The 21,067-nt window shown below is 43.9% G+C and overlaps 1 protein-coding gene across 1 annotated transcript in view; it reads left to right on the forward strand.

The window, feature by feature from the left end:
• MTHFD1 (methylenetetrahydrofolate dehydrogenase, cyclohydrolase and formyltetrahydrofolate synthetase 1) overlaps positions 1-9,491 on the forward strand; it is a 33,248-nt gene extending 23,757 nt beyond the window's left edge. Inside the window, exons 20-28 of the mRNA XM_075614881.1 lie at positions 114-225; positions 321-460; positions 1,828-1,869; positions 3,569-3,669; positions 4,107-4,284; positions 4,457-4,564; positions 6,094-6,246; positions 6,865-6,968; positions 9,295-9,491. Of these exons, the coding sequence (XP_075470996.1) occupies positions 114-225; positions 321-460; positions 1,828-1,869; positions 3,569-3,669; positions 4,107-4,284; positions 4,457-4,564; positions 6,094-6,246; positions 6,865-6,954 (924 nt within the window). The 3' untranslated portion in view covers positions 6,955-6,968; positions 9,295-9,491. The remainder of the gene's footprint in view (positions 1-113; positions 226-320; positions 461-1,827; positions 1,870-3,568; positions 3,670-4,106; positions 4,285-4,456; positions 4,565-6,093; positions 6,247-6,864; positions 6,969-9,294) is intronic.
• The last annotated feature ends 11,576 nt before the right edge of the window (positions 9,492-21,067 follow it).

A 21,067-nucleotide genomic window follows, 5' to 3' on the forward strand; every position in this document is an offset into this window, starting at 1 on the left:
ATTGCATTGTATTACAGAAACCAACATTATTATTCTCAGTTACGTTTGCTCCAGTAAAAGTAATAACACATTTATTTTGTGGGCTCTCAGATGTGTAAATGACTTTTTCGCAGGGAAATCCAGTGTTTGTTCACGCGGGACCTTTTGCTAACATTGCACATGGCAACTCTTCCATCTTGGCGGATAAAATCGCCCTGAAGCTGGTTGGTCCGGAAGGATTTGTTGGTAATTATTTATTTTTTCTGTTCGAAAACGATTGCAATTTGCACGTTGTAACGTTAATCTTGGATCCTTGGCGCCTCTCTCTCTCGTGCCTGCAGTGACTGAAGCCGGATTTGGGGCAGACATTGGAATGGAGAAGTTTTTCAACATCAAGTGTAGATACTCCGGCCTGTGTCCCCATGTGGTGGTGCTGGTCGCCACAGTGAGAGCGCTGAAGATGCATGGGGGAGGTCCAACAGTGAGTGTTCTGTGTGATGTTCGTTTAGCGCACCTCCGCACGAGCGGTCTTATGATCCGTCTACAAAGCTGCAGAACATTTCAATTATTGAGTGGTAAAGAAGCATTAATGTTCCAAAAAGTCATTTAAATAAGAGATCTTCAAATCGCACAGACGCCAGATATTCCGATCTCTTCTAACCGTTCCTAAATTCAAATATAAATTAATTCACAAAGTGTCGTTTCTAAAGGTGAAAACTGAAGCCCTTTTTAGTAAGAGAATGGCTGTAGGCTATATGGAAAGGCTGTTAAGACTAGAAAGCAGTCTCTCTAGGTGAGATGCATGGTTTAATCCCTTTCGGTGGTTTTCCCCTGCAAAAAAATGTATCTGTTTCTAAGGCTAACAGAAGCAAAAGCCCTGATTTTGTGTGTTGCTTATTTAGTCACTGTCTTAATTAGAAAGTCTTTTGACGTTTAAAATATCATATCGACAAATAGTCGTACAGTAAAAAGAAAAGGCTAAACTAGCTACCATATGTTTAAAACCAGAGACAGAACATAAAACACAGACAGAGCTCAGTTTTAGCACATCTAGTGAAACTCATACACAGTACAGTGCCTAAATATATATGTATAAATAACTATTAAGTAAAATGGTCTTTTAGTTTGACATTTTTGGCCAAAATTGTTGTAAGCCCCTGTGCCAACGGCACAGCAGACCACATTTCAGGGGTCCCTAACGCCAGTATGTTCTAGCTACCATAAGCAAGTTGGTGACGCTACTTATATACAAAAAAGTGCACACGCCATAGTATAAAACTATGACAAATTTAATCAAGAACTTAAAAATGCTCGCTCACAAACAGTGAATGCACGTGTAGGTGAGACTCTGTTACCTGTCGGGTGATACAGGGTCGGCGAACGTCCTCTCCTGCTCGTGGTCTTAGCTTGAACTCCACTCGAACACCGCAGGCTCTGTGGATGTTGAAATGTAGCCAGATCAGTGTACCCAGCGGTCGCACACTACTCGTGGCGTGGTGACGTGTATTGATGTCCTACGCATTTTGTCGCTAAATACGTGGTTCATCAGGGGTTATCATGTTGCCTAAACTTGGCGCCTCCAAGCCTCAAATATTACCATGGCTGGCAGTATAAATGGGAGGCGATAGCCAGGTTAAACCAATAGCACACTATATTGCTACTGCATGTTAAAATACATATAATAAATACACTTAAGATGTTATAATAAAATATAGAGCTGAGCTAGCATACACATTAATACGAATATATAAGTTCTGAATTGTTGTATAACCCAGTGGCTGTTAATATTTGTTTTGTTTACACTTTACAGTGTTTGTCTCATTACATTAAAACATGTTCTTCCCCCAGGTCACCGCTGGAGTGCCGCTACCAAAAGCATACACTGAGGAGGTAAGCTACATATTTTCTGTGCTGGAGTTCTTGTACTATAAATACACCAGCCTGGGCTCCAGGGATTGGGCCGTGTTCCACACTGAAAATAAGTGGTATAGCTGTTTTTGTTAGATCGAAAGAATCCCCAGGAAGAGCGCGATTCAAAACGTTTTTCTACATCCATGTGCGGTACTTGCGATTTAGCCTTGGCCTTGGCTTGTATGATGCTAATGTCCAGGGGTGGGATACCCTGGGAATGCATTGCAACATCTTCCTGGCTTGTCAAGCAGCAAAGACGACCAGTTAGAAGTAGGGAGTGGATACAGACGGATTCCAGAGGATTCTCTGGTCCCACTTTCTCACTCTTGTCCTAGAAATTGTGTTGCCTTCATATGGATTAAAGATGCCCCGTAAAGAGGTTTCATGAGGACCAACTCTGCATATGGAGCAGTGGAAGAGTTGCCAACGTAGATATCTATGACAGTGGTATCTGAGATTAAAATCCGCTATGAGCATTGGATTGCTAAACTTCCAATGAGGCAGTTTGGTTCCTAACAAAACATTGTGCTGCTGGGGATAGGCAAGCCCCTGTGAGTATTGATCCGGACAGGTTGGCTTTGTATCTGCAGGTGTTCTTGGTTGTCCTGGTGTCTGTATCCATTGAACCTAGATACCAGTGCCCATGTGATGGACTCTTGGATAAAACAAAAGTTACAAATGTCTCTTTTTTTTAAATTTTATTTTTTCCCTCTCAGTGTACACGGCGCTGTACTTGGGCTTTTGCAAGCACGCAGAGTCCCTATGTTCAATATGTTACAATCCTAATATTGGTGCCTGATGCACCAAAATAAATATAAAGACTTGACCCAAGGTCATAAGGTTAACGCAGGGATTCAGACCGTTCACCTGTTTCAAAGGTTGCCTTCTTACCACTGCTCAATGTTAAGGCGTTGTTCCAAAATATTACCTTCTAATTGCACAATGTTGGGTAGTTTGGCGTTGAAAGGGTTTTTCCTATTTCGGAGCTCCATGAAAAGTATTAAATAGAAAAGGTACATTTTGTCTCGCCTATAAAACGTGGCATTTTTCTTTCACACATGCTGTGACTAAGTGTCAGAATTACATTTTCCGTTGTGCGCACATTTGTTCTGCTGTAAATCAGCACCCCCTGTGTCTTAAAGATGCAATGTTGTTGTAGCAAGAGGCAAAAGACTCACATGTGTGAGAAACGGAATTATTTTTATTTATTTTCCTTCCGCAAGTTTTCTGAAGATCTTTGCTGTTTATCTCCTGGTGTCTTGGGCCTCGTTTTAGTGGCACCCCCCAAAAAAATAGATTTTCAATGAGCACGCACCTAGTACGACAGCGTGCGCGAATAATGCGTGCGATTTTTGAACAGATTTCCCACATTTTTATGCCGCGTCGTGAGCTTTTCAGCCAATGAGGGTGGACCGTTCACGTGACACCACGCCTTCCGATGCCACCCGCCTAGAGTGCAGGTTTCGCGAGTGACGTCACACGCACTGACGCCGGCACTATAAATGAGGCCTTCTCTCGTAAATGAGATCCTGTGTGGCTGGCGTTCAGGTCTCCTGTATTGGTACATTTTTTGTAATGACTTTGTCTGGAGGGTTAATGCTATATAATTTAAATATTACATTCGGGTTCCGATGCCAAACTTGAAACGTGTCCTTGTGCCCACTGGTGTGTTCCACAGAACTTGGAGCTGTTGGAGAAAGGCTGCAGCAACCTCCGCAAGCAAATCCAGAACGCCATTCTATTTGGCGTCCCAGTCGTCGTGGCTATCAATGCTTTCAAGTAAGAAGCGGCTTAATGGAAATGTTTATTGGGTTGGCTGAACGCCTCCTGTGGTCGGTAATTGTAACATATAGCTGGCATTGCAGAATTTCTCTGTGCGTCATCAGAGCAGCATTAAGGCCAAATATTGATCCCTCTCATCTTGAGCATAGTCTTTCTACGTCCGGTAATTAAGTTAGTTGAATATTTACAGACACAAACAGCCCCTGTAAGCTCCGAACACAAACCCACCACATGTATATTTGTGTTAAAAAGGATTACTATTAGGATTGTGACCTCATGTATAGAACAAAAGGCCCCGTGCCTTCATTTGTCATGTTGGACATAGCACTGGTGGAGGGGAGGGGGGGGCGTTGGGAGGGTCTTGAGGACTAAAGATGAGCACCCCTAAGTTATTGGCATTACAGGTTGGTAATAGCTTGTATTCTTGCTTACAGGACAGATACAGAGGCTGAATTGGAACTACTTTGTCGCCTTTCGAAGGAGGCGGGAGCTTTTGACGCCGTGAAATGCAGTCACTGGGCAGAAGGCGGGAAGGGCGCAGTTGCACTGGCTCGGGCTGTACAGAACGCATCCAAGGCACCAAGCGAATTTAAGTTTCTTTACGATGTGCAGGTAATTCCCCAACACGTACTACTTCATGTGATGAATGTGGCCTTTCGTTTGGCTGTAGCATAAGGTGTAACAGGATGGATACATTTGGGTTGCATAGTATAATTCAAAGACACTGCATAACTTGCCTGGGGTGCAACCTGCTTTAGTCGCCATTTTGTTTTTCTTTTCCTAGCTGCCTATTGCAGATAAGATCAGAATTATTGCTCAGAAGATATATGGAGCAGATGACATTGAACTTCTCCCTGAAGCTCAGAAGAAGGTTGAATTATACACTAAACAGGTGAGGTGTTCTCTTTTATTTGTATATATCAGTAACTACTGCTCATGGCTTTTTTTGTACATGACTGAACATACCCAAGAGCATTTTTAGAATGACGTAAGTATGAACACTGGTTAGAGGGTATGTTGGATATGCTAGGTTGAAGCCTACTGGTAACCCTTCCGTTCTTCCATTCAATGTGAAGGTGTTCAGCAAAGAGAAACATGTCGGGGTTGCTCTTTGTTTACTTAAGCACGTGGTCCCCCAGTTCCCGGGACAGACTGTTTTTTTTTACATTTTTATTTTGAAGAAGAAAGAAATACACACATGGCCTCCGGGGATCACCGATAGAAAGCCACGGCGTGATCTCCTGATGACATGGCGGCTTGCTACTGGCTGCGAAAGTGAGCGTTGACTTGTCATAGCCATTTTGTGTCTGGTATTCAGGGATACATATTTTTGTCAGGTGCTTTAAAAAAAATAAGTGCATGCTTTAAGATGCTTGGACACTCAAATACTAGTCTAAGCAGTATGTGCTGCTGCATGTAAAGCACGGGATAGTCATTTTCTTGTACAGTTCATATGAAATATGCTGTTCATTTGCAGTGCTGGAGAAATGTGGATTTTTATAACACATTTTATTTATTCACTCCGAAAATAACACTATCCTTTGCCAGCAGGGGGGTTTTTTTCCCCCCTTAGCGGGAGTCGTTGGAAGCTTTTGAAAAGTGGTTGTTGCACTTGCAGGGAACGTCCTTGGCTTCATATACTAAATCAAGCTGCAGCGTGTTGTAGCTTTCAGAAATAAATAGGATGACTTCACGTGCAGTAAAATGTAAAGACCAAGTGATAGTCATGCTACTCAAGTGTCGATTGCAAAATGAGACCGAAGGCGCTGTTTTATTCAGCTGCCATATGTTTTTTGTTTATTAAACTTCTTTTCGTACCATACTTCCACATTTTACCTTGGATTACATATAGAACACATTGCATTTATTGATATTACGCAACATGACATAAAAGACAATAACATATCGATTAAACACTTTTCGAAATCAAGAACGTTCAGTTATAAGTAAATAGTCCAATGAACCATGTGCAGCTGTACGTGTCACTAATGCCTTTCTAGCCTTCACATTTAGCAGGGATGGGCAACACCAGTCCTCAAGGACACCAACAGGCCAGGTATTGGGGAGTATCCCTGCTTCAGCACAGGTGGTTGTCAAAGATTGAGCCACCTGTGCTGAAGCAGTGATATCCTGAAAACCTGACCTGTTGGTGTCCTTGAGGACTGGAGTTGGTCACCTCTGAAATAGAGGATCTAAATTGGGATATTAATGAATTTATGGGTATCCCGATGCAGCTTACACTATTCCTTAAATTTAACTGTTGGACACAAACGAGATCCATAGGTTCCACACTTCCTGAAATGTATCAACTGCTATTTCTGAGTAATTCAAATATACATCTTTTTTTGCTTGTTCTTGCTTATAAAAAAAGTGATCTATTTTCTCTCCTCTCCCCCCTTCCCCCCCACCCCCATATTTTAGGGTTTTGGAAATCTACCGATCTGCATGGCTAAAACACATCTGTCATTGTCTCATAACCCTGAGCTGAAAGGGGTCCCTACAGGGTTTATCCTGCCCATCCGCGATGTAAGAGCCAGTGTTGGAGCAGGGTTCCTGTATCCACTCGTAGGAACGGTGAGCGTTTAGGGATAATCCAGTATAGCTTATAGTTGTGTCTTTTTTTTGTTTTGTTTTTTTGTTTATCTTCACTACCTGTATTAGATGGAGCTGATCCCTGAGATAACAGAACCATGTGCAATTTGACAGTATTACCTATGGGGTCACTTGTCTGAAGAGCATACAATTGTGGTGGAAAAAGTGCTGCACAACACAGGCACTGAAGGGGCCACAGTCTTGTAGAGTAGGGGTGTTCAACTCAAGGCCCCCCCCCCCCCTCCTTACCCCAACTTGTCGGATATTCAGGATATCCCTGCTTCAGCACAAATGGCTCAGAGGTTGTCAAAGAGCCTGCTTCAACACAGTTGGCCCAGTCAAAGACAGCCACTGCTTGAGCCACCTGTGCTGAAGCAGGGATATCCTGAAGACCTGTTGGGAGGGGGCTTGAGGACTGAAGTTGAGCGCCCCTGTCGTAGTGTTCTCATGAGGCTGTGTGGGGTATGTAAAGATGCTATGAGGCCGTCCTACTATCAGTTTTCCCAACACGAGATTCGTTCTGCTCTGTCCTACTGGTCTGGGGATTTGGCTTACTAAATATTGATGCATGGCCACTCACCCTGAACTTGTTTTCTGTAGATGAGCACAATGCCTGGACTTCCAACCAGGCCTTGCTTCTACGACATTGATTTGGATCCCGTGACAGAGCAAGTGAACGGATTATTCTGAAATCGCGAACAAAGGTAAATAATGCTCTGAAGTAATGAAAATATGAACTCAACCATGCGTTTCACCCAGTATTAAATTGCAACATTTAAAGGCTGCTTTTATTTTTTGGCCATTGTGAAAGCATACATGTAATCTAACCAGATGCACTATGTTTAGGACCAAGATATCAAATTATAGATGTATTGTAGATATACACATCTTTGAAAAAAATGTTTGTTTGTTTTTTAAATAGTTAGTTTGGTATGATCTTGAGGTTGACATCGAGAGCAAAGTCTCCATCTTTGCTGATGATGCTAAATTGTGTAAGGTAATAGAATCAGAGCAGAATGTAACTTCTCTACAAAAGGACTTGGAAAGATTGGAAACATGGGCAGGTAAATGGCAGATGAGTTTTAATACAGATAAATGTAAGGTTATGCATTTAGGATGCAAGAATAAACAGGCGACTTACAAATTAAATGGGGATAAACGGATTATTCTGAAATCGCGAACAAAGGTAAATAATGCTCTGAAGTAATGAAAATATGAACTCAACCATGCGTTTCACCCAGTATTAAATTGCAACATTTAAAGGCTGCTTTTATTTTTTGGCCATTGTGAAAGCATACATGTAATCTAACCAGATGCACTATGTTTAGGACCAAGATATCAAATTATAGATGTATTGTAGATATACACATCTTTGAAAAAAATGTTTGTTTGTTTTTTAAATAGTTAGTTTGGTATGATCTTGAGGTTGACATCGAGAGCAAAGTCTCCATCTTTGCTGATGATGCTAAATTGTGTAAGGTAATAGAATCAGAGCAGAATGTAACTTCTCTACAAAAGGACTTGGAAAGATTGGAAACATGGGCAGGTAAATGGCAGATGAGTTTTAATACAGATAAATGTAAGGTTATGCATTTAGGATGCAAGAATAAACAGGCGACTTACAAATTAAATGGGGATAAATTGGGGGAATCCTTGATGGAGAAGGATTTAGGAGTGCTTGTTGACAGCAGGCTTTGCAATAGTGCCCAAAGTCATGCAGTAGCTGCAAAGGCAAACAAGATCTTATCTTGCATTAAACGGGCGATGGAAGGGAAGTAAACATAACTATGTCCCTTTACAAAGCATTAGTAAGACCACACCTTGAATATGGAGTACAATTTTTGGCACCACTCCTTTAAAGACATTATGGAACTAGAGTGTGCAGAGTAGAGCCACCAAATTAAAAAGGGGATGGACAATCTAACGTATGAGGAGAGGCTAGCTAAATTTAGATGTATTTACATTAGAAAAGAGGCGTCAGAGGGGATATGATAACTATTTACAAATATATTCGGGAACAGTACAAGGAGCTTTCAAAAGAACTATTCATCCCACGGGCAGTACAAAGGACTCGGGGCATCCCTTTAGGTTGGAGGAAAGGAGATTTCCCCAGCAACAAAAGAAAGGGTTCTTTACAGTAAGGGCAGTTACAGTGTGGGATTCATTACCCATGGAGACTCTGATGGCAGATACACTAGATTTGTTCAAAAAAGTTGGACATCTTTTTAGAAAAGAAAGGTATACAGGGATATACCAAATAAGTATACATGGGAAGGATGTTGATCCAGGGATTAATCCGATTGCCAATTCTTGGAGTTGGGATGGAATTTATTTTCCCCCTTATGAGATATCATTGGCTGATATGTCACTGGGGTTTTTTGTTTGCCTTCCTCTGGATCAATAAGTAAGTGTAGATATAAGATAAAATATCTGTTGTCTAAATTTAGCATAGGTTGAGCTTGATGGACGTCTTTTTTTCAACTTCATCTACTATGTAACTATGGAATGAGTTCATGTTGGCGTGGGGTTTTTGTGGATTGCTGTAAATATTAATGTTGCAGCTATGATCATGCCAGTGTTTCTCAAGCCGGGTACCGCGACCTCCAAGGAAACACTGCTGAGCTGGTCCATCCCGCACTGTCGGGAGACTGCACCACGGTTATCAGCCTTTCTCCTCGCTCAGCCTGGCACAGGGGAGAGGGAGGAAAGTGTCTATGAATGCGTCTGTCTCTAGGGGTTTTAATGTGGTGTGTGTGTGTGTGTGTGTGTGTGTGTGTGTGTGTGTGTGTGCGCGTTGAGCAGGGGGTACCCCAAGGTTTCACAAATTGACAAAAGTTGAGAACCACTGCTTTAGAATAATGTCTTCGGCGCTCCAATTTGAAAAGTTTGCATTAATAGCAATATTGCACTGATTTTTATCCTCGCAAATAGTACGTTTAGACTTGGGCAAAAAAAACTGTACTGTCATTGCTTTTCAATAATAGATTGAGTCATTAACCTTATACTGTGTTTTCTTTATTTTCTCTGCAGCTTTGTGATACTTGGTGGAGAGTGAAAATGGGACATGTCCTACCCAAAGCCTCATGCTAGTTCAAATCGAAATCCTTCTTTAAGATCTTATTACTTGATTATTTGTAGTCTGGAAACACGTTCTGTGAATGTTTTCATTCATGGGCATTTGTCACCTTTCTAATTAAATGAAAAACGAGTTGATTTTGCAAGATAAATATCGGTGTGTTTTTGTTCCTTCAGATGTCTGTTTGTTCGGGGTTTTTTTATTTATTTATTTTTATGTTCAGTGATATTTAAATCAAGAACAATTCAGGGATGTCCTTGACCACTTTTGGTACTGGTGGGTCCCATGATGCTTTGCCCTATCGCCAACACTGAAGTAGTTAATAGTATTGCCCTTACACAATGTGCCTGCTATTTGACCAAATTATTTAATCGGTTCATTATTGTAACTCAATCCCAGGTAGAAGATGATGGGTTTGGAATCTGTAAGCAACTTGCAAGCGCGACGCTGGAAAAAGTTCAATTTTCAGTGAATATGTAACTGCGGGAAGCACAGAACAGTTACAATGTTCACAACTGAACATTGGTTCAGTAGTTCATGTTTACATAATGGAGTAGTGTGGAATTATACCATGGAGGCCAATCCATACATACAATGGTGAGGTTTAGCACCTGAATGTTGAATGCTTTAGTTTCCTTGGTAATGAATGCATTGAGGAGCAGTAACCAGTGGTTCAATGAGCTAATGCACAGCAGATGTATCAAACATGAGTACTAGTGTCTAAATAGATTTTTCTTATTGAAAAGGATTGCGTTTCAGTATCGGAGGCAATATATTCTCTGCAGGAGGTGATCTGTGAGCTGCTCAGCAAAACTACGCCATCCCCAAAGCAACTGCAGATGTCGTAATCACCATAGTGCAGCCTAAATTGTACTGGTGACACTGACTTTTTTTTTAATTATTTTGTTCAATTGGATTAGTAATATTACTGTATACAGCGTGCACATTAGGGTCTTGCTATGTTACTGACAAAGGGAAGGGGTTTAAATCTGTTTTTGATTTATGATTTTAGTTCCAGGTTTTTTGCTGAAGATGACATGTTCTGCTAACAAAGGATTAAGTAATTGCAGTATCAGTATTGTAGCATAGTCCATTCGATTTCACCCAATTTGCTGGCTTGTAGTTTTAAATGTTTTTTTTTTTATTATTTTTTGGTTAACTAGTTAGGGTGGGGTACAAGTTTTAAGAAAAAGAAAAAAAATCTTTCAAAGTACTGCAACTATAGAACATCCAGGAGTGTGTCTGGCCATTTTCCACGTATCCTCAAACCTGCTGCATTCACCATCTTTTCAAATTTCACGGGCAGCCAAGCATTACAGGTAGTGACATGCAACTGAACACCTGATGGGTGTGTCGCTGTCTGCTTCCTGCTCAATGGTTCTCGAACGTCTCCTTTGGGCCCGATGCCAACCCGCCAACATTCTATTTTGCGTGGGAATTCACCTGTGTGTGTGCAAGTGCGTTGGGTGTTCCTAAACCCTGGGGTGGTTGGCTTGTATACTGGTCCTGCAGCACTTCAATAATGTTGAAGGTGGTGGAAGTTTTTTCATGAGCCCAGGAAGAGATTGAACCCCCTCCCCACCAAAAAAAATATTTTTCCTTGTAACAGCCATAACATTAAATCAAAGTTTCCATTGAATGTAATATATTACAAGAAAAACTTGAGTATGGAAGGGGGGGGGGGGGGGCGGGGGGTCTATTGAAGGTTAGAAAGTGCCAGTGATGGAGGTCCTTTTTGTTCATGGAAATCCGCACCTCTGGTAATATTTGAACGGAGAACATGGGTGAGTCTGTTGTCCAAGATATTTTTGGATTTCGCTCTAAATGTTCACCCCCTAGTTGAGACTCCAACTTAAATACGGAAAACAAATGACTTCACAATATTTTCTTGGTAATGCTGGAGATATACATTTAGCTGAACTAAAGTTTTTTTTAAAGATAATTAACACTGAATCCAAATGAAGATAACAGTTCCTGGTAGCAGGCAGTGGAAAAAAACACTTACTCATACATCTTGCCGCCTTCTAATTAATGCACGCAGTTCATTATTGCACCCCAGAGTTCTGCCGAGCATGCGGTGGTGTGATTAATCAGGTGTTGATACAGGAAATGTACTGTCTGCATTTGCCAAAAATGCTGGGGGGGTTTGTCACTAGAGTGTTTGATCTTCTCCAATATAACCAGAAAGACCATGGTTAGTCTTAACGGTCACAGAGATGATGGGGAAAAAACCTAAAAGAAACTAGATCCATACAAAAATATGTATAGTGGGGTAAATGAATGTTTATAATGTAATGTTTTCTGAGATTTACTGATGGGGGGAGATGACATGTTCTCCCCCCAACTTGCTGGGGCCCTTGGGGCCACTCTGTGAATGGTATACAAATAGGTAATAACAGAGGCAGGATACCTGCTCTACCTCCTTAATTAGTGATGTAAAAGTAGGTAGGTGCATTAGGGGAATAAAATGGTATAGCAGGAATGTAGCCCTAGACAAAAACTATCCATTAGTGGAGCGTGATGCCGGGAAGGCACCTGAATTAGGTGCACTCGGTTACCTATGTATGTGTAATCCTCCCTGTCCGGCTCCTAGGGAGATTACATCGGTGTGTTCTGTATGGCTACTCTGCATGGGTTACCTTGACTCGGGCTGGATTCAGGTGGCTGGGCGATGAGGTAGCAAGGTTGTGGAATAATGGGTGCCAGGAACTTTTATCATACAGCAGTCTCTTTATTCAGGTCCCCAACCACCGGAACCGCACACCACACTTTGTATACAATGTTGTAACGGTTATTTTCTTATTGATGCTTTATGTACTGCCATGAATGTCCACTCATACTTTCCTCTGAGTGTTACATTTCTTAGTGTTCTGAGACCTGGGCCCTCATCTTTCTTCGGTTTGAGATACCCTGTATTATCGCAGTAATGCTAGTCTCATTGGGAGTCCAGGCAGGTCCTGTACAAGTGATCCCAATACCTGTTGTTGGTGTGGGAACTGACACGTCCTTGCTGTGCTGACACGTCCTTGCCCCAGGACTATTCATGCAGATCCACGGTTAGAGCCGATCCACTGGCATCCAGGAGTTCTCATTACTGAGGTCCTCTGTGGCAGGCTGTTTGCATACTTCAAAGCTTATAATGGACTCCCTTAATCTTCTGGGATCCTGACTTTAATGGGTCCTGTCCCTATCTACAACATAATAAATAGGGCAGGGCCTGGTGAGAGAGACTACACCTTATTTTACTGCAGTCTCTCACAACACTGACTGCACACAACTGCCCAAACCCTCCCCCCCCCCCCCCCCCAACCCTCTGCAAACCCTGAATAGGCCCTAGCATTACAATGCAGCTAAACATTTTGACAAGGAAAAGGCACACCTCTGCTTTTTAGTCTGTACACACTACTTGACTGACAACAGCTTCATGCAACATTACCTACCTCTGGATAATGAACCTGCTATGTATCTCAACTTTGTTCTTTCTTGTGGCCTCATGGAAATGTTGTTCTCTCTATCCATTACAATCCCCTGTCTCCTGGCCCACACCCAATATCACCATACACCCTAAAGCCTTGCACTATCTAATGAATGTTGGTGGAAGACTGAAAACCAGCATACCAACGACCGCTTACTCTAATGGCAAACATCAAAAATTAACAACTTGCAAACTACTACTCACATTTCCACTCATACTATTACTCTCTTTAGCAGGTGATATTGAACTAAACCCAGGCCCTCCCTTTTCAGCTCTGTCCCATACCCCTGAGAATACCCCTTTCAAATTCCAAAAAGGTCTCTCTGTTGACAATATAAATAGCCGGAGAATGCTGCCCAAACTGGATGAACTAAGGGCATGGTGCCTTATGCATAAGCGCAAAGCCAGCGTTCTCACAGAAACATGGCTAACCCCTAAAACCCTCAATGCAAATATCGCCATTCAGGGATACTCCATTTCTAGGAAAGATAGGTCAAAGAGAGGAGATGGGGTGTTATTTTATATTGCAGACACCTTACAATTTACACTGCTAAATTGCCCCCCAAGCCCACACTCTTGAAATCCTAGTTGGCTAAATCTGCCTCCCCTTTTCTATGCCTATCTTGGTTGCTGGCATCTACTGCCCCCCTAAAGCCCCTCTACAGTCCCTGACTGATATCACCCAGTTTCTTGGCTCCGTTTCCTCTCTGAATGAGAAGAGTGAGCTGCTAGTTCTTGGGGGTTTCAATTCAATTGGCTCGACCCTAAAAATCACAAAATCCAGATACAACTCAAGTCACTTAACCTAACGCAACTCATTTCCTAACCCACATGGACAAACCTGAAATCTCACAACCATTCCTTGCTAGACTGGATTCTCTCTTCAATTCCCAGCAGAATCCAATCCTCTGGCATCCTTCCAGACATTTTCAGTGACCATGCAATAGTGTACGGTGTAAGGACAATTAAACCACCCTAATCAAGCCCTAAAGTTCTCCTCACTAAAACATTTAGAAACTTTAACCCACAACAGTTTCTGGCTGACCTTACCAATTGCCCGTGGTACAGAATCGACTTAATTCCCGACCCTAATTTTCCAATCCGAGTTCCTAAAACTCTGTGATACCCATGCTCCACTACGCAGAATAAAAGTATGGGGGACCCGCCTTCTGTGTGTTACAACTGACCTTATAGCACTCTACCATTTCAGGGATGCCTTGTGGAAAAGCTACAAAGTAACTGGCACTACCAAGGATCTTAATAACTACAGATGACTGTGGAACATGTGCACAAGGCAAACAAGGCACACAAAAGCACAATATTACTCTGACAATCTTCATCAGAATGCATCAAACCCAGCTAACTTCTCGAAGGACATCAACAATATATTCCAGCCTTCTAGCCATCAACAACCAAGTAATATCACTAAGGAGGATATTACTCTGACAAATCCCACTGACATTGCAAATGCATTCAATGATTACTTTGTGGGGTGTGCTACTAACTTGTTAGCGAAACTCAACCCAAACTACAAACATGAACCTCGTTCTGAGAGTCCCCCTATAGTCCCATCCAATCCCAACACTGCTCACAATTTTCAATTTGTCCCAGTAGCCGAAGAGGATATTACACAAGCGCTCCTCAAATTAAAACTAAGCAGCCAATGTTGACCTGATTTACTACAATCCAAGTTCCTAAGACTTGGTGCCCCAGCCATTGCCAAACCTATAGCTTCCATAGTCAACACTATTCTGTCTGCAGGCCATATCCCTAAGACCTGGAAAACTGACTGTTAGAGTTGTCCCAATCTTCAAAAGTGGGGACAAAAACACTGTCTCAAACTACAGGCCAATCTCTCCTCCCAATACTATCCAAAGGCATGGAAAAATGTGTTCACTCCCAATTAAGCGATTACTATACCAAGACTAATTTCCCTAGCCAATTCCAATCTGGCTTTCACCCCAAACACTCCACAGTAACTACTCTCCTAAAAGTTTGCAATGAGATACAATGTGGAATGGAACTGGGACAACTCACTAGTGCAATATTTCTAGATTTTGCAAAGGCTTTTGATACTGTTGATCATGTTATCTTGCTTAACAAACTCCAGAGCTCTGGAATAGGGAAGCATGCTTTAAATTGGTTTAATTCTTACCTATCAGGTACCGTAGATCCCAACATGTGTCTATCTCAGGCTCTAACTCCAATCCCTCGGATATCACCTGTGGTGTCCCGCAATGCTCTGTTCTGGGGCCCCTACTCTTCTCAGTGTTCATCAATGATCTTCCTACAGCTTGTAAGGAAGCCTCAATACACATGTATGCAGGTGACACAATCTTATATGCACACAGCCCTAGCCTCTCTGACCTTGAACACATACTTCAATCTGACTTTTTGAGACTTGAAAATTGGATTTCCCAAAACAAACTGTTTTTAAACACTGACAAGACTGTAACAATTGTATTTGGGAACAAGGCTAAATTTTTAAAGCTTCCAATGACTGAGCTCCAGATCAGAACTAACGCTAACACCACCCTAACGCCTGTTACTAGTTTTCAATACTTGGTCATATGGTTTGACTCCCATTTAACATTTGGGATGCACATTAATACCCTGACATCCAAAACCTATGCCAAACTAGGTGTACTTTACAGGAACAAATCCTCCCTAAGCCTGCTGGTCAGAAAGCGTTTCACATAGCAGATGCTAATGCCAATTATCGACTATAGGGGACATAGTATATGGCTCGGCACCCCAAACCCACCTTAGCAAACTTGATACCCTCTACAATTCAGTATGCCATTTTGTTCTCCAATGCAACTACAACACACACCACTGCGAAATGCTCAAAGAACTAGATTGGTCATCACTTGAGTTTGGGCGCAAAGTTCATCTCTCCTATCTTGCCTTCAAATACTTTCTGGGCAAGCTACCCAGCTACCTGAACAAGCTCCTCACCCCTACCACATGCAGCATTTATCATCTGAAATCTGACTCCAAAAGACTGCTCATGGTCCCAAGGTTCAGCAAAGTATCTGGCCGCTCCTCCTTCTCTAACTGTGCACCCCAAAACTGGAACAATCTACTGGAGACTCTCACAGCCGCCACTTGTCTGTTCTTTCAAAACTAAAGCTGTCTCACATTTTAACCTGGTCTGTAACTGCTACATACGTCTATAATATATATTATCTCTAACTGTGCATGCAATATCTTGTATATAATGTCTACCCTGTTCACTTATGTAACTATGTATTTGTAACCATGTATTATTTGGCATCTTAACTATGCGCAGGACATACTTGAAAACGAGAGGTAACTCTCAATGTATTACTTCCTGGTAACACATTTTATAAATATATATATATATATTTTTGAAGTGAAACTTCCTTAGTGGCACCTCATTCGTGATGGGGCAAAAAAGAATTGTGGAGACAGAAATGAAACGGATGTGACGTCAGTGCTGGCAGTTGAGGCCGGGCTGTGTTCTGGCTCAGCCCGACCCCAACACTGACATCACACCCGCTCCACAAATCAGATGCGGCGGCGGCGGCGATAGCCGCCGGCGCCGCTCCTAATCGCCCCCCCCCCGAGTCCCCCCCCCCACACATCGTGACATATGCGGCGGCAATAGCCGCCGCTCCTAACGGCCGCTGCCATGCCGCGCATGCGCAGTTGTGACGGCGCCACTGATTCCCCGCCCGTTCCCCGCCCATTGATATGCTGCGCATGCCCGGTAGTCATGGCGACGCTCGAGACGCCATGACTCTCCTCACAGGGACACTGAAGCCCACACTGCTCCCCGGGGCTCTATGCAGGCCCTGATCTCCTGCGGCCTCTCCTCCCGGTGCATGCCCCGGCCGAGGCATACAACTGCTCCTGCTCCGGTAACGGGGGGGAGGAGGGGGGTGATGAGTGCGCTGTGTCCCCCACGTCCCCCACAGCACCATCAGAAGCCTCCGAGTCGGCTCCAGCTGACGATGACGCGCTTCTCCCTCTCCCCCCGCCGACACTGCCTCCATCTCCTCTGTGCCGCGATCTGGTAGGAATGGGGGGGGGGGCGGGGGGGCGGACTGCTGAACGGGTCTGGGTGCAGGGAAAGGATAAGGGTGCTGGGGGGAGGACAAGTGTGCTGGGGGGAGGACAAGTGTGCTGGGGAGAGTCAGGAGAGAGGGGGGCAGGACACACACACACACACATACATACACACTGACACATACACACATGCTGACTCACACACACACATACACACTGACTGACACACACACACACTGACACACACCACCACACACTGACTGACCCCACCCACCCCCCCACACACTGACTGACCCACCCACCCCCCCCCACACACACTGACTGACCCACCCACCCCCCCCCCCACACACACTGACTGACCCACCCACCCACCCCCCCCCCCACACACACTGACTGACCCAACCAACACACTGACTCACCCACCCACCCCCCCCACAGACTGACTGAAACACACACTGACCCCCCCCCACACACACTGACTCACCCACCCCCCCCCCCACACACTGACTGACCCCCCCACCCACCCCCCCCACACTGACTGACCCACCCACCCACCCCCCACACACTGACTGACCCACCCACCCCCCCCACACACACACTGACTGACCCCCCCCACACTGACTGACCCACCAACCCCCCCCCACACATTGACTGACCCCCCCCCCCACACACTGACTGACCCACCCCCCCCCACACACTGACTGACCCACCCACCCCCACACACTGACTGACCCACCCCCCCCACACACTAACTGACCCACCCACACCCCCCCCACACACTGACTGACCCACCCACACCCCCCCCACACACACTGACTGACCCACCCACACCCCCCCCACACACTGACTGACCCACCCACACTCCCCCCCCCACACTGACTGACCCACACCCCCCCACTGACTGACTGACCCACCCACACCTCCCCGCACACTGACTGACTGACCCACCCACACCTCCCCGCACACTGACTGACTGACCCACCCACACCTCCCCGCACACTGACTGAATGACCCACCCACACCTCCCCGCATACTGACTGACTGACTGACCCACCCACACCTCCCCGCACACTGTCTGACTGACCCACCCACACCTCCCCGCACACTGACTGACTGACCCACCCACCCACACTTCCCCGCACACTGACTGACCCACCCACACCTCCCCGCACACTGACTGACTGACCCACCCACACCTCCCCGCACACTGACTGACTGACCCACCCACACCTCCCCGCACACTGACTGACTGACCCACCCCTCCCCGCACACTGACTGACTCACCCACACCCCCACGCACACTCTGACCCACACACACTGACTGACACACACACACTGACTTACACATACACACTGACACAAATACACACACACACACACACACTGACTGACACACACTGACTGACACACACTGACTGACTGACTGACTGACTGACTGACTGACTGACTGACTGACATACACACACACACACACTGACTGACTGACTGACTGACATACACACACACTGACACACATACACACAAGGAATTCACACTTAGTGCAAATAGCTAATACATGGGATGTGTGCCGAGCACGCGCATTCTAAGTCAAATTTATTTGCGTTTTGTAACTGAAATTGTATTTTGATTTTTAATTAAAACATCACCAACACAAATACAATTTCTGTGACAAAAGTCAAAGAAGTTTCACTTACTATGCGCGTGCTCAGCACACACAGCTTTTTTTTTTTAAATAACCCACACCTAGTATATTGCTAAGTCTGCAGCTTTAACTTATTGACACACACATCATAAATGGCGCAGGGTGTTGGAAGAGTGGCCTGCAAGTGAATTTGTTGTGATGTATGTATAGGCTACTGTGCCCAGTTTGGTATACAAAGCTGCCACTCTGAAATAACCAAGCTTCTCTACACTCATTTCATTCATCAAAATCTATGAATCTGCCAGACTTTTGGCAGGACAAACCTTTGGCAGCTTTATTTAGCTAGTTCATATGATTAGACCATTGAGCAGATTGCATTTTTAAATAAACTTTGAGATGAATTCAAGCTGAAGGGCAACTTTCAGTTAGTCATTTCCATTACTTTAAATTGTCTAGAGTCACAGCCAAACTCCTCGAGTGATTTATATCCATCATTAGAACGACTTATTCTTGTGCGGATTCTATGTAGCCATTCGCGGAATCATTTAGGAAAGTCCCATTTCGGTAGCTTTTACAAGGCTTTTCTCAGAATTAATATCACAAAGAGACAAGCCTTGTATTTTTCAAATAAGTTGAGTAACAGGATAGGGGCTTATATTTTGGGCTACACAGACATGTTTGTCCCTTAAACTGACGGCTGGTTGAAATATGTCTCTGAGTGGCGATATATTAAAGCACTTCACTGACTGCATCAATGTGGAATTTGGGGGATGCTTTTATGGAGCAATAATAGTAAGTAGATCAGGTGTTCCTTGATACATGAGACAAAATAACTTACGTTGCGTAAAGCAAAAAAGTGACTCGCTGTGAGTGCTCATTTGCATGTCATTACCCAGAATCCCTGGCTGCAGTGGAAGCATTGCGAAGAGATCACGGGGAAAGGCAGGATTGCAGACCTGTCTAAGACATGTGACTGTGCTCACATAGGGTATTTTTTTTATTTGTTGCACATAAAAATAAAAGGTAATACTTTCTGTTCCTCGTGTGTTTTTCCATTTACCCATTGTTCTGATGAACCAAGGCGCGGATTTAATTTTGGTTTTCATTTGATTCACTTCCTCACGTGGGCCTACTGCAGACCTAGCTATAAAACGTCTCTCTTGCCGAAGTAAGATATTAATCTGAGATAATGGGGAGAGGCTTCTAAATTTGCTGCTACGTACAGTTGTTCCGCATTGATTTTTCTCAGCTGCAGCTGCGCGCTTCACATGGTATGTGCTGAACCTTAAAGTCAGAGTCATATCACTTATTTCGGGGGAGCAATTAAGACAGGGGTGCTCAACTCCAGTCCTCAAGACCCCACCACAGGTCAAGTTTTAAGGATATCTGAGCCTCGGCACAGGTGGCTCAATCAGTGGCTCAGTCTGAGACACAGATTGAGCCACGTGTGCTGAAGCTGGGATATCCTTTCAACGTAACATGTTGAGGTGGGGGAGGGGGTGGGGGTATCATGAGAACTAGAGTTGGCCCTCCCTGATTTAAGATGTTGGTAATATTTATTTGATGTACAGCAGTTTAGTTGAAATCAAACCAAATTTATAAATGGAGTTAGATGGGTTTTTTTTAAAAATTATTTGCTATTGTAAAGGTGGTTGAAAGCAAGATCACTGCTGGTCGAATACGTACTCAGGACTTGGCCTGACATCGAGAAACGTCAGTTGATGTCAAGCACAAAAAAATCCATAAATGAAAATGCATTTTTATAATGGATCAATTTATCATAGTCTGTGTAATCTGTGTGTGCTGCGTGACGCGCAGCTGCGGAGGGCTTTAGAATTCAAAGTACTTCTATTTGTAGAACAGTACACAAAGAGAGAATACATGAATTCTGCATGATTATCTGCCACTGACTACATGCTGCAAAAACACAAGTACAAGGACCAGATCTCTTCCACTTTATTACACAGGCTCAACCTAGAAGGCCTGGCAATGGTCTGGAACTATTTCATTTGCCTTGGTGGAGTTGATACCATGTTACCGTGTAGATCATTGTCTATATTGTGTGGTTGTGTTTGATTTGAACATCATTACTGCTCATCTGTTTTACAACACTGAGCAAGCAAAAGAAAATATCACTTGTGAGCACATTCACGCCTCGGACACATCTGCAACCCTGACTTTCACTGTTACCTCTTAGCGTACAATGCTACCACTGCTGCAGGGGATTCTGGGAAATGGAATGCAAATGATTACACAGTGTCACCTTTTGCTTCAAATCCATTTTGACATAGACCCCTATAAGCTATTGGCTGCCCCATTACACAGCTTTTCAGCACAGCCTGGGTTATACACACAGCCTGGATTATACACAAAGACGGAAGAATTGTACTGTATATTGTGTACTACGGGAGGTAACCTAATAATGAAGATATCCCTTGTTAAGGGTCTCAACACCACCAAACACCTCTGCCCTGAAGCCCCTGGGGAAACGGTTTAATATTTTGTGTTGCCTCTCAGCCACAATGCCTGCTGCCCTTTGCTACATATTGTACTAACAGGTGTCAAAGCATCTGCTGTG

This window comes from Ascaphus truei, chromosome 9 (genome assembly GCF_040206685.1).
Source record: "Ascaphus truei isolate aAscTru1 chromosome 9, aAscTru1.hap1, whole genome shotgun sequence".
NCBI lineage: Eukaryota > Metazoa > Chordata > Amphibia > Anura > Ascaphidae > Ascaphus > Ascaphus truei.